At 38.3% G+C, this 18,100-nt stretch overlaps 1 protein-coding gene across 3 annotated transcripts in view; it reads left to right on the forward strand.

Moving 5' to 3' along the window:
* Positions 1-18,100, forward strand: part of arhgap6 (Rho GTPase activating protein 6) — a 134,932-nt gene that overhangs the window by 106,056 nt on the left and 10,776 nt on the right. For 2 of the 3 annotated variants that reach the window (XM_031895642.1, XM_031895643.1), the window contains exons 3-9: positions 3,564-3,635; positions 8,525-8,781; positions 14,182-14,377; positions 14,874-14,929; positions 15,921-16,071; positions 17,027-17,175; positions 17,785-17,964. In XM_031895642.1, coding sequence (XP_031751502.1) covers positions 3,564-3,635; positions 8,525-8,781; positions 14,182-14,377; positions 14,874-14,929; positions 15,921-16,071; positions 17,027-17,175; positions 17,785-17,964 — 1,061 coding nt within the window. 3 annotated transcript variants of the gene reach the window in all.

Here is an 18,100-nt window from a genome sequence, read left to right on the forward strand (position 1 = left end):
CGTTTTTCAAACATAGTGACACCAGGTTTTAAACAAACTTCCTTTTGTGATTTACTCATTCCATTGGTTGTATTTGCTTATAGGGGTGTGACAAAACTGCTTCTGGTTTTTGATGGTAGAGTAGTTTTGTAATAACATATTTCTGTATTTCTGAAGCAGAATAATTTCATTAAGGTTCCATGCATAAACTGGGTCAGATTTTCCATTATTTTATGCAGTTTGGGGCTATTAGGGATTTTGGCTACCCCCAAAACAGGTAGGGTATCTCTAGAGATCACTGAGAATATAATTATAATTCTTACATACAGGGTCGGACTGGGACACCGGGAAAAAACCCAGTGGGCCCCGGCAGCCCAGACCAGATGCCTGTTGCCACTCCCCTGCCACTGGTGTCCTCCCCTGGGCGATATCGGCCAAACCTAGGCTAATTCGATTGTTTGGCCAAACGATCGAATTATGAAGATGACAATGGGCACAGTCAGTTCGGGGACCACATCAACTAGCCGATGTGGTCCCTGATCCGACTAACTCTTATTTCGGGCCAGATAACGGTCGGGCAGGCCTGTCGTTGCAGCCCCTACATGGGCAGATAAGCTGCCGAATTGGTCTAGGGACCGATGTTCAAACATATCTTTTGGTGTGATGCTCCATGTAAGAAGTATCTACAGAAATATACAAAAAGTTCTTAAAACAAATCTGATGTTCACTTCATGAGTATATCCACTGTATGGCTTACAGGATACACACAGTTGACAAATTGGGAAAAAATAAATATCCTCTGGAAGTATAAGCAGTAACACAAACAGAATCAGCATTATTGACAGATTATTAAAGATTCTATAATAAATATTATTTTGTCTTGGATACCTAATTGTTGTAGTAAACATTTTGCTTTCAAGTAGATGATTGCAGTAAATTAGTATATATCAGGGTTAAGCAATTAAACAGGAGATTACGCACCACATACAATGTCCATCAAGACCTATTTTTACTTTTGTATTTTAGGTTTTTATTTGTTGTTTGTTGTTGAGCTAAATAATAACTATGCGGAAAAACACTGTATATGAAGCTACATTCTTTTCAAGATTGTTTAGTAAAAAACATTTGGGCACCCCCTCAGTGATTTAACTTTTCTTTCTCCTTTAAAGAGAAGATGTGAACCCTGCTAGTCCTGGTGAAAAACAGTGCCCTCCAGTAAATTTGGGACATTTTTCTTTGATTTACCCCTCTGCTCCTCAGTGTAAAATTTTAAATCAAACAATTCAGTGCACATTCCAGACTTTTATTTAAAGTTATTAGCATGTATTTCAGTTTCACCATGTAGAAATTACATCACTTTTATACATAGTCCCCCTCATTTCAGGGTACCATAATGTTTGGGACTATTGGCTTCACAGGTGTTTGTGATTACTCAGTGCAGGGATAAGATACCTAGGCTTTCTTCTACTATTTGAAGTCTGTAGTTGCCATTGTTCAACATGAGGAGAAAAACCATGCGAACAAAAGTCAAGAAAATTATGATTTAGTATACCTATCATTACTTTGTAACCTGTGCCTTTTCTCTTTTTTCCACTTTGAATGCCTGCCCCTATGCCTACACAGCAATTTATATAAACTATAGAACAGGTATATGATCCATTATCTGGAAACCCATTATCCAGAAAGTTCAAAATTATGGGAAGGCCGTCTCCCATAGATTCCATTATAAGCAAATAATTCTATTAATTAAAATAAAATGAATTAATGATTATTAATGATTTCCCTTTTCTCTAGAAATCCAGAGAGATTTGGAGTTCCAAATTACAGAAAGATCCCTTATCTGGAAAACCCCAGGTCCCAAGCATTCTTTATAACAGGTCCCACACTATAGTGAAGCAAACACACAAGCTGTACCAGTGCAGGGCAATAGTACATTATATTTTAGTTACTTTAAAGCTCTAATTTTTTGGTTTCTGTTCCTTTAACTAGCTATATAATTGTCCACCTAAAATATACAGACTTTCAATATATTTACATTATTATGATACTGTAGTACTGCAGAGAATTCATAGTTTGCATTGCTGACTTGTAAAACTGTGATATATTCTCAGATTCCACTTTTTAAAATATGAATAGTAAAATATTTTTGAAGTTTACTTTATGAGGGCATATATCATGTTATGAAATTGCTGAAATACTTGAAATAATTTGTAGTGAATATGGAGGCTAGGTATCAGATACTTTGAGAAAAAATAGGTTTTTCTATCCCTTTTTTATTCTAGTCAGGTACTCAAGGGATAAAAACATAATTTTGTCTCTTTATAGGTCTCTGGTGAGGCCCCACCTAGAGCACAATGCAAAGTTTTAGGCCATAGTTCTTAAGAAGGATATAAATAAGCTGCAGAGAGTGTAGGTATGTACAACTAAACTGGTAAAGGAGTTGGAAGAAATTAACTTTGACTGTCAATGTTGGGGTTGTTTTTACTGGAGAAACATCACTTGTGGGGGGGACATGATTACTGTTTACAAGTACATTAGAGCACAATATAGACAAATGGAGTGGAATCTTTTTTTGCAAGAAGAACATAGAACAAGAGGCCATCTTGAGGAAGAGAATTTCTGCTTCATTCAGCACAAAGGTTTCTTCACAGTGAGGGCAGCGAGGCTGTCGAATGCCCTTCTGGGTGAATTTGGCCATTCCATTATGATTCCATTAATGCCTTTAACAAGGGCTTGGATGACATTGTGGAGAAGTGTAATATTATCCACTGTATTAAAAGGACTGTATATGCATGTGTGCATATATCAATATGTAGTGTATAGATAGAAATATATTCGCTCCAAATGATGATTGAGAGACCATTCACTCTTACAGTGTTTCAGACACACATGATGTCCTTCAGGATGTCTCCCTGTTTTGCCTTGAGTCCTGCTGTTGTTGCTCTGTTTGTTCCTGATATGTCATATGAAACTTATTCCCTATACTTTAATGTTTGGAATACTTCTTGCAACATTCTTTCACTTGATACATGTGTTGAAACCTAATAACCACATACACTTAACTGCAACACTTGTAACACTATAGTTTCACCAATTTTTGCTCCATTTGACTATATTTCTTTGCCTCTTTTTGCTTCTTTTCTCCGTGCTTTGTTTGTTTATAGTGGTTGCTATAATTACCAGTGTCACTTTTTGGTGCCATTTTTGTGGGAGGGTACTTAAATTGTGTGTTGGTATTCAGTCTGTTGGTTTGTCCCTGAAGAAGAGTACTGTTTGTACTCAAAACGTTGGAGTTTTTTCAATAAACCTTTTGCACCAAGTCCCTGAGCATGCAGTACTCTTTCTCTCTTTCTTTCTCTCTCTCCATATATGTATATATACTTGGAAAGCTTGGATTTAATTACTTATTTTTAATCTCTAATTAATTATGTGACTATATGTAAGTATCTATCAATTCAGCTCATTTGGCTCATTACATAAACTACTTAAAAAAGTGTATTAATTATGTTAAAATATTTGTACAACATCATGTAATTCTGCTTAAAAGTTGCAACAATTCTAAATAGAATACAATGTGCTTGCAGATGGGCAAAAGAGGAAAAAGTCTTTGCGGAAGAAACTGGACTCATTAGGAAAGGAGAAAAACAAAGACAAAGGTAAAATCAAGAAAAGATTTGCTAAATATACTTTCTGTTGTTTAGCCTTGTGATAGCAGTCCAGTGAATTTTGTTTAGATGAACAGCAAACCACGCATAAATGTAAAGGGCTGTACTTATAATAGTGACTTATTTCAATGTCACCATTATAAATACAGCACAGGGTACATTTGATATAGGTAGCAAGACCACAGCTTCCTATATCAAATGCACAAAAGAAGTGTGTACATCCATCTGACACATATAATCAGGTTTTGTGTTCTGTTGGAAAGATAAAACTGCATTCATCACAAGTTTTCTGTGTAGTTGACTGCAACCCAAAAGGGCAATATACCACACCATCTGTTTTGCTTTTTGCCTTACTTAGCTTGAGAAATAACAAAATCCATTGCGTTTTTGTGATTAAAACAATAGACAAAAAAAAACAAGACCTTTTCATTGAACTCATGTTGACTAGGGGCAATTATTGCCAATAAATGTGTGATTTTACGTATTCTTGTAAATGTTAAATGGGGAAAATTCTAGCAAATGCATACTGGCATTTAGCATGTTAAAACTTGGGAACATGTTTGCTTTACTGTTTATATCAGATACATAATCTCATTCATGGGGGTTCATGTCTAGATAATTTTCTTACAAGGGAAAATAAATAAAACATGGCGCATGCTTATTACATGTGTTTATCTTTTACTTTGGAAACCTGGAATATTTGTTCTGTTAATGGCACACATTTTCTGGGGACAAAGAACTAAGGGGACAAATGACATGAAAGCAATAATAAAAATGTGCTTCTGACAAAGTAGAAATTATGAATGCATTATTCAGAGAGCTTTTGCCTACAGTAATTCTGAAATGATTATGCATGGGTTTTGTGGTAAATACTATGATGCACTAAACTGAAGTTAGTGGGAATAACTGGTAATTGAATTCCACCTACGCCAGAGATTAAAAATATGATTTATGCAATGTACTTTTAAATGTACGCAATATAGTTTCTTCATAGAAACTCCTAAAATCATGAAAATGACAATTTACATCATGTGTTTTAAAGCCAAAAATTTTAGGACAAAGAATATTTTAGATGTGTTTGTCTTTACTTGTCATGGAAAAGAATTATCTTGCATTGAGACTTTAGGATTCAGTGGGGGGGCTACAGCTCAGCGCTACTGCTGAAGACTAAAATCTCCTTCAAATCAGCCTCCACCCATTTACCATGTAAACATATGTCAAGAAATATATATAAAAAAGCAGGGATGCCCGCCTTTTTTTTAATATGTTTTCAGCAAGTCTTTATTGTCAGAATAATATTTCGATAATATGTACATGTTAAGAGAAATCGCTAGTTTAATTTAAATTTCCTTACTGGCAGGTTCAGTGCTGGTATCAAATTCCCTTTGCAATAGCTTTGTGCAGAGTGAGCCCAGACCCTCTTCACTCATTAGGAAACTTTACTCTTGTCTATGAAGATTTTCATTCATCCAGGTCATGGTATATCTAGTATAAATAAATTTAAAGCAACTGGACTTGTTTAGTAATCATTGAAGACGTTTCACTACTCATCCGAGCAGCTTCTTCAGTTCAACTGACTGGTATGGGAAGTCCTCAGCATATATACTCTTCCACTAATCCAATCACAATGGCACTATGTAACTCTTCAGAAAGGTGACATCTGAAACTCACTGAGGTGTGAATGCTGTGGAGTTACTTTGAAAGGATTACCAAAGTATCATGCAACTCTTCAAACAGGTGTTACTTTTTGGAGTTGCATGAATGGATGTGTGAAGAGTTCTGAAACTGCCGGGGTACAGATGTTAGAACAGCATTGTATGTAGCAGACAGATGGTGTCGAAGTCCCCCGCCTCTGTTAAGGGATGGTTTCTCCACTTTGACATGAATGGCCTCTTTTACACCTCTTTCAAACCAGCGGTCTTCTTTGTCCAAAATTTGGACGTTGCTGTTTTCAAAGGAGTGTTCCTTGTCTTTTAGGTGTAGAAATACAGCAGAGTCCTGGCCTGTAGTGTTCGCCCTCCTATGCTGAGCCATTCGCTTGGAGAGCAGTTGCTTTGTCTCACCAATGTAAAGGTCGGTGCACTCCTCGCTACACTGGACTGCGTATACAACATTGCTTTGTTTTTCCTTTGGTGTTGGATCCTTTGGGTGTACAAGTTTTTGTCTCAGTGTGTTGCTAGGTTTGAAAAACACAGGGATGTGGTGTTTGTTGAAAATTCTCCTGAGTTTCTCCGACACTCCTGCTACATATGGGATGACCATATTGCGCCTTCTCTCTGCCTCAGGACGGTTATTCCTTTTGGTGTTCCTGTTGGGCTTAGTTGCTCCTGTTTTGACAAAGGCCCAGTCTGGGTAGCCACAAGCTTTCAGTGCTCCTCTGAGATGTTTACATTCCTTGTCCTTGGACTCTGTATCAGTTGTTACACTTTCCGCCCTGTGGTGTAGAGTTCTAATGACACCCAGTTTGTGTTCCAGCGGATGGTGGGAATCGAACAACAGATATTGATCCGTGTGAGTGGGTTTCCTGTATACTTCTGTTTTCAAGATACCCCCCTCTTGAATGGATATCAAACAGTCCAAAAAAGCAAGTTTGTTCTCATGGACATCCTCCCTTGTGAACTTGATATTATTGTCCACTGAGTTAATGTGTTCTGAAAAGGCCGCCACTTTGTTGGATCTGATTTTAACCTACGTGTCATCTACATACCTGAACCAGTGACTTGGTGTAGTTCCATTGAAAGTGAGTAGGGCCTTCCTTTCCATTTCCTCCATATACAAGTTTGCTACAATGGGAGAAACTGGTGAACCCATTGCACAGCCATGTTTTTGCCTGTAAAATTGGTCCTTGTATCTGAAGTATGTGGTGTTAAGGCACAAATCTAACAATAAACATATACCGTCCTGAGGCAGAGAGAAGGCGCAATATGGTCATCCCATATGTAGCAGGAGTGTCGGAGAAACTCAGGAGAATTTTCAACAAACACCACATCCCTGTGTTTTTCAAACCTAGCAACACACTGAGACAAAAACTTGTACACCCAAAGGATCCAATACCAAAGGAAAAACAAAGCAATGTTGTATACGCAGCCCAGTGTAGCGAGGAGTGCACCGACCTTTACATTGGTGAGACAAAGCAACTGCTCTCCAAGCGAATGGCTCAGCATAGGAGGGTGAACACTACAGGCCAGGACTCTGCTGTATTTCTACACCTAAAAGACAAGGAACACTCCTTTGAAAACAGCAACGTCCAAATTTTGGACAAAGAAGACCGCTGGTTTGAAAGAGGTGTAAAAGAGGCCATTCATGTCAAAGTGGAGAAACCATCCCTTAACAGAGGCGGGGGACTTCAACACCATCTGTCTGCTACATACAATGCTGTTCTAACATCTGTACCCCGGCAGTTTCAGAACTCTTCACACATCCATTCATGCAACTCCAAAAAGTAACACCTGTTTGAAGAGTTGCTTGATACTTTGGTAATCCTTTCAAAGTAACTCCACAGCATTCACACCTCTGTGAGTTTCAGATGTCACCTTTCTGAAGAGTTACAAAGTGCCATTGTGATTGGATTAGTGGAAGAGTATATATGCTGAGGACTTCCCATACCAGTCAGTTGAACTGAAGAAGCTGCTCGGATGAGTAGTGAAACGTCTTCAATGATTACTAAACAAGTCCAGTTGCTTTAAATTTATTTATACTAGATAAACTTTACTCTTATTATTTTCAAAATACTTATTTTGGCATTAGGGACTTGGTAAACATATTTTAACAAAAAGTTAATAGGTATGGACCATAATGGTTATTGCAGTGACCTAGTTGTCAGTCTGTTATGTTTTGGATAGAGAAGGAAGTTTCAAATTGTGACATAAGTCAAAATACTGGAAAGAAAAGAGGACAATTAGTGGCCTCCATTGTGCCACTAATTTAGGAAAGAAGGAAGAAAATCATTGACTTATATAAATGGCTGTGTTCTAATATAGCTTTCTTTGTATCACATATTGGAGGTCCACTTAGCCCTATAAAGTTTCATAATGTTCCAGCTTCCAGGCCAGTACATTAAAGGGCTTATTTGCAAACCCGGATGCAGCATGCAAAAAGCAAAAAAGTCTGCAATTAGGCAATTTTTTGCACTTTGCTAACTGAATTTGGGTGTGTACAAATAGCCATAAGCCTTTGTGCATCTGTGCTCTTTACTGAGTGTCGGATTTTTCATCTGGTGCTTAGTGAAGAGTGCTGCATCAGTGGGGGATGCAAGGGCTCAGGAAATGAGCATTAGGGACAGCCTTTTGCCCCCCTTAGTGCTCTTGAACTTGCGCACCCCTAGGTCTTAAACAACCCCTTTTAAGTTTTCACACATGGTTGCTCTTACTGAGTCTGCCAGTGCTAACTACAGAAGACTACAGTCTTATTCTGGGGTTAATCATTTATAACTATGCCAAGTCTAGATGCACTGGGCAATGTCCTTAAAAAATTTTAGATGTTGAAAACTGCATTTCGATGGCATCTTAGTCTACATGGCAATTCTTTAGACTAAACATAACTTCTTTACAGTGACAACATTTTAGCCGTATTATAGCTTGCACATTTTTTGTTTATCTGGATGCATTGTGGTTGATTTAATGACTCACATTAAAGTGTCATAGAGATAGTAAATCAAAACATCTCATATGTGAAATTTATTTCCCCATAATTATATTTAAAATTAGATTCTATTTTTTTAGATTAAAGACACAGATAAGTATTTTATCTATATTATTAATGTAGTGCGCCCGTACAATACAGAAATCCAACCACAACATTGTCTTCAAGGTATGGATATTCTCATCTATTATGTACTGTGTGTTCCTCTCTGATAATTTTTTCCCCTATTGCTCCTTTAGAATTCTTACCGCAGGCATTTGGAATGCCACTATCACAAGTGATTGCCAATGACAGAGCACACAAACTTCGGCAGGATTCTCAAAGAGAAGAGCAAAAGGATGCTGTAGATTTTGTAGCATCAATTCTACCCTTTGGATCAAAGAGACAGAATAAAGAACTCTCAAGCAGTAATTCATCTCTGAGCTCCACTTCAGAAACACCAAATGAGTCAACCTCCCCCAATACACCAGAAGCAGCACCTCGAGCAAGGAGAAGGGTAAGTTTCTCTTCAGTGGCACAGTACTTAAAAAAAACCTTAGGGTTATTACATTATTGCCACAGGTGCTTGTGGCAGGCTGTAAGGACAGGGATTCCCTGTTCTCCCCGATGCTGCACTGTTCACCTCACGCTGGATTTTTTATCTGGTGCAAATTGCACAAAACAGCCATTTACCAAGTGTTGCCTCGATGAGCACTAAGAGGTGCTCTCCTATACCCCTTCACGTTCTTACACTTTTGCCTGGGTGAATTGTAAGTGATCCCTCTTGTGTGACTTTTCTGACTAGCAAGATCTACCATTCATGGGGAATTGCTGCACTGTTCACCTCATAGTGAATACAAAATGTGGAATGTCGTGGCACAGACTCAGAGATCTGTGGTAATTCCACACTAGCAGAAGGTTGTGTAAAAAGGGCAAAAACAGGTGCACTGCAGAGGCAAGATGGACAATATGGTTCACCCCAGGAAAACTTGAAGCAACACTTGCCTCAAACCTGTGCTTTGGCTAAGCTAATATGCCACACATGCCCACTCATATGCACTCTGACACTTTTGGGCAGCATACCAAGAAAAAAACTGTACTAGAAATATGGATACTTAAATAATTAATAAGTACTTATGTATATTCTAACATAGAATTTAGATTCATTATTATTAACACATATTTCTAAAGCATAAACATTCCTAGCAATGTACTAGAAAGGTGTATGGATCAAACATACAGATTACATACTAATATTGAGGTAAAGAGGGCTCTGCTGAATTCGGCTTACAATCTAAAGCAGTGCTGTCCAACTGGCGGCCCGCGACCCCCCTCTGTGTGGCCCCCCACCTGTGATGGCTTACCTTTGAGTAAGCATTAAATGGTACTGAGATTAACTGGCCCCCTGCATGGTTCTCACCTCAGATTCAAGGTGTAATCCATCTGTATTGTTTAAGGGCTCTGGCACACGGGGGAGATTAGTCGCCCGCGATTAACTCCCTGTTCGCGGGCGACTAATCTCCCCGAGTTGCCTACCCCTGCCATCCCACCGGTGAACATGTAAGTCGCCGGCGGGATGGCAGACGCGGCGGCGCGATTTCGCGCAAATCGCCGAAAAAGACTCGCTTTTTTTCCCCTGTGTTTTTCACACCTTTTAATACCTGCATTGTTCACCCCCTGCAGTGTTCACACCTCAGGCTCAGACTGTAATCACTCCCATTGTTCACTTCTTCACACCTCAGACATAGGTACTGTAGGCAGAGTATGGCACATACAGCCAGCATAGGGCAGGTAGAGTATGGCACACACAGGCAGCATAGGTCAGGGAGGGTATGGCACACACAGGAAGGGTAGTGCAGGCAGAGTATGGCACACACAGGCAGGGTAGGGCAAGCAGAGTATGGCACACAGAGGCAGCATAGGGAAGGCAGAGTATGGCACACACAGGCAGGGTAGGACAGGCAGAGTGCTGCCTGTGTGTGCCATACTCTGCCTCCCTTATGCTGCCTGTGGGAGGTGAACCTGGCAGGGGTTTGTTGTGGGAGTTTGTTAGCAGTTGGAAATAGCCATTAAATGGTCCCTAAGGTGTATAATGTACTGGGGGTTGCTCTGCTATCCACAGGGGAGGAGGAGGCATATGGAATTTAAGGGTATATCTTAATATGACATAATTCTTTCACATATGAATGATGGTTGATATCCCCACAGTAAGGACCAAGCATTTGGGATTTTGCTGTGCTACTACCATTGTGATAAAACAGGTGTGGTTTGAAGTGGGTGTGGTTTCAAAAAGGGGAGTGGTCAAAACTGGCTTCCATTAGCGGCCCTCCACCATGTATGCTAGAGAAATTCCGGCCCTCGGCACCGTAGAAGTTGGACAGCACTGATCTAAAGGATAAAGAACATTTATACTAAACTGAAGTGTGTTAAGATATCAATGCTTCCAGAATAGAAATAAGCCAAGGGTTTTTAAAATAAGTATTTGCTACAGATGCTGTAGTTCAGCTTGTAACTAATGAATGCAAATGTATGTCAATACCATTGGCATAAACACTTAATATTCTGTTTAGCTCAATTGCTTATAAGTATGTTATATGCTACATTCTGTGGGTATGTGTTTTGAAGCAGTGATAAGTGAAGGTTTGCATGTGTATGTGCATTACAAGATTAACATGGGTGATTTTGTAGTTTTATTCACATATGCTAGATATGCTTTATTTAAGTGTTGGGATGATGCGTGGTGCAGAGTGAGTAGTGAAAAGGCAAAGATTTAGCGAGATGCAGACAAAAAGTAAAAAAGTGGATCCAGGGCCAGGACTAAGGGTATGTAACAGAGGCAGCAGTTTAGGGCACAAGTAGGTAGGGGATGCATTTAGGAGAGAAAGAGAGCACAAGTGAGTGACCGGGGCAGGCAGGAGTGAGTTATCCAGCACAGCAATGGATGCTGGGCCACTTAGTATTGCCTAGAGCCAAATTCTACTTGGACTGCTTTTGAGTGTATCAGGAGTACGGACAAGACCTGGAGATAGTAAATATGATTTCCATTTGGAAACAAAATATTATACAGGTATGGGATCTATTATCTGGAATGCTTGGGACCAGGGGCTTTCCAAATAAAGGAGTTTTTTATTTGGATCACCATATTTTAATTCCAAATTATGGATGACAGATCATATACTTGTACTTTATAAATAACAAGGACCTATTTAAAGCGGAAAATTTAGTTTAAAAAATGCATTTTTGTAGTACTTTCAAATGATTATGTTCATACTGACTCACCCTTCCTATTGAATATCATATGCGCTATATTGGCTCTTTTTACTTCAGTGGTGAAATATCAGTGGCCAAACCAGCTGCATATTTGGGCTGAAATTCTTTCAAAGAAGCATTACTTGATAGCGAGTAGTTTTCAATTATATCTCAACTCCCTAGCATATTGAAATGATAAACTATTAAATCATGATGATGTAGCGTAGCTGTCAGCTTTTAATTACCTCAGTGCTTGATGGAAACCAGAATGTGATCTAAGATGTTTTGTTGATGATTAAGTGTTTCTGTTAATAGCAAACTGCATGAAGATGCTCTCACTGACCATTTAACAAAGAGATCTCAGATTGCTGTAACTCATGTCTGCGTTTAGTTTGTCCGCCCTGCATGTACTTTTCTACACTGTAAAATTATACAGGCCTGCGTATTCTTGTAGTGTGAGCAACATTTAAATATAAAAAAAAGCTGGGGAGCAACACAAGCATGAAAAAAAGTTTCTGGGGTGACCAAAAAAGGCTATAACTGGTTATTTTGAAGCTCCTATGTAGATTGGCAGACTACAGGAGGCTCTGTTTGGTAGTACCCATGGTCTTCATGCCTCCAAAACTTGCCTCCAAGTTAGAAATTCAAGAATGAAGACTTGCTTTGAGGCCACTGGGAGCAACAACAAAGGGGGTGGTGAGCAACATGTTGCTGGTTGGGGATCACTGCCATATATATACTTACACTGCTCCCTAGAAAAGTAAAGTCAAGGTATAAATCATAATCAGTATTACTGTAGAAAATAAGGGGGCTGCATAATTATTCTCCCGTCAGGTTGGAACTACACATCCCAGGGTCACCAGCTGTTGTCTAACTGAGCATGCTGGGAGATTTAAACATCACTGCAGGTGCTAGGTGTCCCGGTTTTGCCATTACAGTTCATTCAGCGACTGCGTGTCTATGTGGTGCATGTCATTGCTTACAAGAATGCAGAACTGTGTATTATATTGTTTGGTGTTTGTTGGATATCATCTGCTTCCTTGGCTTTTTAATTTCCTCACAAACAAACCACAAAGCTATTCAGAGTTCCAGATCAAATAAATACATGACTTGGCCAAGAAAAAAAAAGTTCTTGTGATTAGACTGTCTTACTGTGGGAACCAGTATATATTTTGGAAGTTGGAAGTACAACATTGATTGCAGGAATTATCTAGCTTCATCTAAGCAGATGACTTGTGTCAAGTCCTACGCCCTCCAGAGAACTGCATTTGAGCTTAGAAATGAACCTACTTTTAAACAAACACATACAAATTTTATATTCCTATATTCCTTGCCAGTGGAGCCTAGGGCAGCTAATTGCTGAATCAAAGGCGAATCTATCTGATAAATATATTCTGGATTGGTCACATGCCGTACTGTTTGTTTGATGCTTTCTTATTCAGATGGCCAGGCATAAAAGTGCATGTTGGTTATGCTGGATACTGTTTATAGAATAATGTGCTCCCAACTGTATCGAATTGTAAGGATTATATGGATATTTAGATTTACAGAAAACAATGCAAAGTCAGGTAAAGAACCTTGTACAGGTCAAGAATTGTCATTTATAATATCTCTTAGTTTTAAGTTAGGAATATGTTATCCTTTAAAGCCTACCCTTCTCCCATAAAAAATAGCTTGTTTAATTCACTGTCTAAAGGACTGACTGTTGCCAGCCACAGCAGGGGCTAGGTTTTCTGGATGAAGTGGAAGGTGTCTTCGCCATGGCATTATAAAGGTGATTATAACAATAAAGACACTGAATCTGGATGAACTTAATTTTATAAAGTGTTTTATTATTGACAGTAGCATGTTGTGGTGTGTATTAACATTTAATCAGATATAAGGAATAAACACTAAATAGTACTGGAAAACATTATGGTTACTTGGGAATTGGATAGGGGAGTGTAATTGTAACTTTTTGCAGTTGTGTATGGCTGAGATTGTAGCTAGAGATCACTGTAGCTAGAGATCACTGCCACAAGACAAGGCAAAGTCTAGAGCATAATTATGGAACCATTTTGAGACAATTACCATGGCAAGAGTTGTCATGGAACATGTTGCCTTGTTAATCATGGAAAGTTGCCATTATCCATAGCATTTCAGAACCAAGTTGAACCCAGATGAAGTCATGTCATTAAAGTAATAGTGTTATCATAAAAACCATTGCCATATAATCATATAACATGTAGACTCTACTCATGTAGACTTCACTCTTTTGCCTTAGCGATCACTGCAAAAATAGAAGTCGCAGTGGTACAATCACTGATGCTATGGACAAGAGTGCAATATTATCAGTAGAACTTGCTCTGGAAACTGACAATTGACATCCACTACCAGTTTTGTGCATTAACAATATACTAGGCATGAAAATGAGCTGGAAAGTGAGCTGTGTGACACCATTTGAAATCTTGCTCTTCAATCAACCAATGTTCATAGAGTTAACCCTAATAGGGTTATCCTCAAAGACTGACTTTCCTGATGTTACTCAACCACAATCCCCAGGAGTCTCGTCTCAGGAGCAGTTGTAGAGCCAGAGGTTCAAGATTGAGAAAACTTCATTGTAGTTTAGGAACCCTAGTGGGTGATGCACTAATTGATGTTTTTAGCTTAAAATATGTTTATATTGCAGGGTGCAATGTCCGTGGACTCTATTACTGATCTTGATGACAATCAGTCTCGACTCCTAGAAGCTCTGCAGCTGTCACTGCCAGCAGAAACTCAAAGTAAGAAAGAAAAAGAAAGGGATAAAAAGTTAAGCCTGAACCCTATCTACCGGCAAGTTCCCAGGCTTGTGGACAGCTGCTGTTTGCATTTAGAAAAGTATGGTAAGCCCACAACTCTATTTTATGACAGAGTAACATCAAAAATGGAACTATAAGCTTATTCTTTATGACATTATAATAAAATAATTATCATATATAACCTGTAAATATATCTTTATAATATACAAGAGCCATGAATATCCTGTAACTTATATCCTTTTAAACAATGCTTAGAGATGTCATCAGTTATATTCAGTGTCTATTGATATCATTTCTGTCACATGACGCATTGAAACTTGTGTAGTATAATAAATCAAGTAACTACCCTACACCCCCCAACCTGTTTGTAGTATTTTGTACAATTTGCAAGTAATTTGACCCAATTGTTATTTTGTCTTAATGTTTCCCTGTACTAAACATATATGAATATCAATATTGAATTGCTGTTTAATATTAAATGTTCTGACTTTACCCTAGATCACATGCTGACCCTTTATTTTTGAAATATTTAATATGTATAAGCAATAGTTATATTTTTCTAAAGTAATCTTTTTTACAGGGCTGCAAACAGTTGGGATCTTTAGGGTTGGAAGTTCCAAAAAGAGAGTACGACAGGTATTTACTCTTATTTCAACTTATATTATCTTGTCTAGGTTTACATAATGACAACAATGGAAGTGTCCTGTTATCTATTTAGGTACTAAATAAGATTAGTTTTTATATGTCCTGCATTTTTCGTGCTACTGTGTAACTTGTTTAAGTGAAAATCTTTGACATGCAAATGGAAAGGCACATGTACATCAAAAAGTGTAGGTCATTATATACAGTATCTAGTAGAATTAAGTCAAAAACAACTGGACTTTTCATCAAACTCTAGTGAGGGAATTCACAGGCATCAGTACAGTCACAGGCATCCAATCATAACGGTTCCATTGAACTTACGAGTGGTGAAACATTTTCAAGAATAAACTCTGGTTGTTGTTTTAGACTTAATTCTACAAGATAATCATGTTCTTTTCCCCACATTGCAGCATCATTGCTATCACTAGAGGTTGATGGGCTTGGCACAATTGCACCATATGCAATTGCTTCCAGTTTGCCAAAATGACTGCAACTGTGCATTAATCTCATTGCTTATCAGACACAATTTTGTGGAAGTTTGGCTGGCATAATTACTGATGTTTGGTGTGTGAGTGATATCTGCGCACAATTTTTTGAGGTGCAATGTCAGGAGATGGCAGTAGCTCCAGGGCTCCCCTGCGTCAATAGATGCAGCAGCCCTCGATTTGGAATGGAAGGCAGGAAAGACTGAGCAGTGCTAAGCACAATTATAAGGAGGCGTAAGGAGTGCATTTTGATGAAAGTAGCTTTGATGAAACTGGTATTACATGCAACTAACTGCAGGGAAATTGCAGGGACCACAACTTCACTTGTCAACGTGAATGAGCCCTTGACTGTATGTGGTTAGCCATAGGATATTAATAAGCCTACTAAATGCAACATAAATGTGCACCAGTGCTTGCCAAGTGTTCTGTTAGAAGCCATAGTTTGCTGCTATAGTTTGTTGCTGAAGGTAACACCTAGAAATCTTTTCTTTCCTTTTCAGTTACGTGAAGAGTTTGACCGTGGCATAGATGTTGCTTTAGACGAAGAACACAGTGTTCATGATATTGCTGCATTGCTAAAAGAATTTCTGAGAGATATGCCGGATCCCCTTCTAACCAGAGAACTCTATACAGCTTTTATTAATACTTTGTGTATGTTGAACAACTTTATACTTGATTTGTTTAGCACAATGAACAATCGGGAATCAATGCCAACTGCTATCAGGTTTGGGTGTCATTATGTACATATGTGTAAGTCACAGGAGGAAAACTGGCAGCACAGTGAGGTCACAAGTCAGGCAGCCAATCAGGGTGATCACACAGGCTGGGTACAAATGATCATGGCTTTGCTTGCACATTGCTTACTTTGGTAATGACAGTTTATACAGGATTGAAAAAAAAATATATAATCAATATAGAGGATTGCTTTGTGATTGAATCTGTATTGGTTTATACATAAATGATACAGTTGCAAATATGAAGGAAGCAAATACATCCTATGATAATTTTATATTGTATAAGTACAGTGCTTTACACTATATTCTGTTTCCAACAACTCACCTGTCAGTTTTCATTCAAACAAATTAATTGTAAGGGGAAGAGTTGAGTTTTGATGGTGTGGAGTAGGAGGCATCCTGGTGCATATATTCTAGTAGTACTGCACCTCCTTGTGTAAAAGGTCTTCTGAAAATGCATGTTTACAGCATTAAATTTGAAGATCTTCTGAAAATGCAGGTTTTCAGCATTAAATTTCAAGATATCTTGAGTCTTACTGTGGACATGTGTGCCAAGCAAACTACCAGAGGCTTCTGGAAGTGCCAGTCTATAGTTTTAGAGACAAATGTTAGTAACAGATTAGTAGAATTAGCAGTAAATACAATGTGATTTTATTCTGGTTATTGTAAATTAAAAGTTGCCTTCTTACAAAGTATAAATAAACACTGTTCATTTTGATGAGAGTACTCTTTACCGGCCACGTTGCCAGTTCTAAACTATGATATACCTTAGCCACAGGGAACAGGGCTTAGTAATTCTGGTCATTAGAATGTACATACTAGCATGAACATAAGCACTGCTAATTAAAAGTTTTCTCATATGTCCTTTTTAGTATTAGACACAGATGACCAACTTTGTACATTACAACTACTCATTTACCTGCTACCTCCCTGCAACTGCGATACACTACACAGGCTATTGCAGTTCCTGTCTACTGTTGCCAACCATGCAGATGATACAATGGACAAAGACGGTCAAGAGGTAAGCTTACAGGATTCATGTGCAGAAGGCTAATCAAAATACACCGCAATTTGTAACTCACAGTCTTACGTACTGTATATACATAAAGTTGGGTGTTTTTTTTAGGTGGATTAGAAGCAAAGTTAGCTTGTGTAAATGCTGTAGCAAACTGTATTCTCATGCTTCAGTACAAGTTATTAAATTGGCTTTACAATTCAACCTTCATGCAGTAAACCGTCCACGTCTAAAAATGTTTCCAGGACAGGCATTAAATCTACACACAGGAGTTGAGATCATCAGCCAAACTTATTTTTTATTTGATCTGACATAGGGGTTTAGATGCCTAAACTGTTGTTTTAGGAAACATTTTACATATCTTCAGATATAAGCTCTGGTAAAAAATCAATACAAACAGTCAACCTTTACTTGGGTGCCATCAACATCTCTTATTATTAAGTATAAGGTTAAGCTCTTATGACTGTGAGATGCATATCTATATACAAATAAGGTTGTTTGCTGCACTAAGCAATACCATAAAAATGACCGCTGAACAAAGTAGCCATATCCAATAAAAATGCTTTCATGAACATTCTTTTCATGCTCTGCTGTGTCTAATGTGATTTTTAATAGATAACTGGGAACAAAATGACATCATTAAACCTGGCCACAATATTTGGGCCTAACTTGTTGCACAAGCAGAAGTCATCCGACAAAGAGTTTACAGTTCAGAGTACTGCCCGCGCAGAGGAAAGTACAATAATTATTGCCATTGTACAGAAGATGATTGAGAACTTTGAAAGTCTTTTTATGGTAAGAGTTCATATATAAGTTGAATATGGAATCTTGCTCATACATTAATGACAATAGTGCTGTAACTTCTTGCAGTATAGTTAAGACTCCAGAAATTCTGCCACTTAACTCTTTTGTGGCAAATGGTATTAGTAAA

Source organism: Xenopus tropicalis, chromosome 2 (genome assembly GCF_000004195.4).
Source record: "Xenopus tropicalis strain Nigerian chromosome 2, UCB_Xtro_10.0, whole genome shotgun sequence".
NCBI lineage: Eukaryota > Metazoa > Chordata > Amphibia > Anura > Pipidae > Xenopus > Xenopus tropicalis.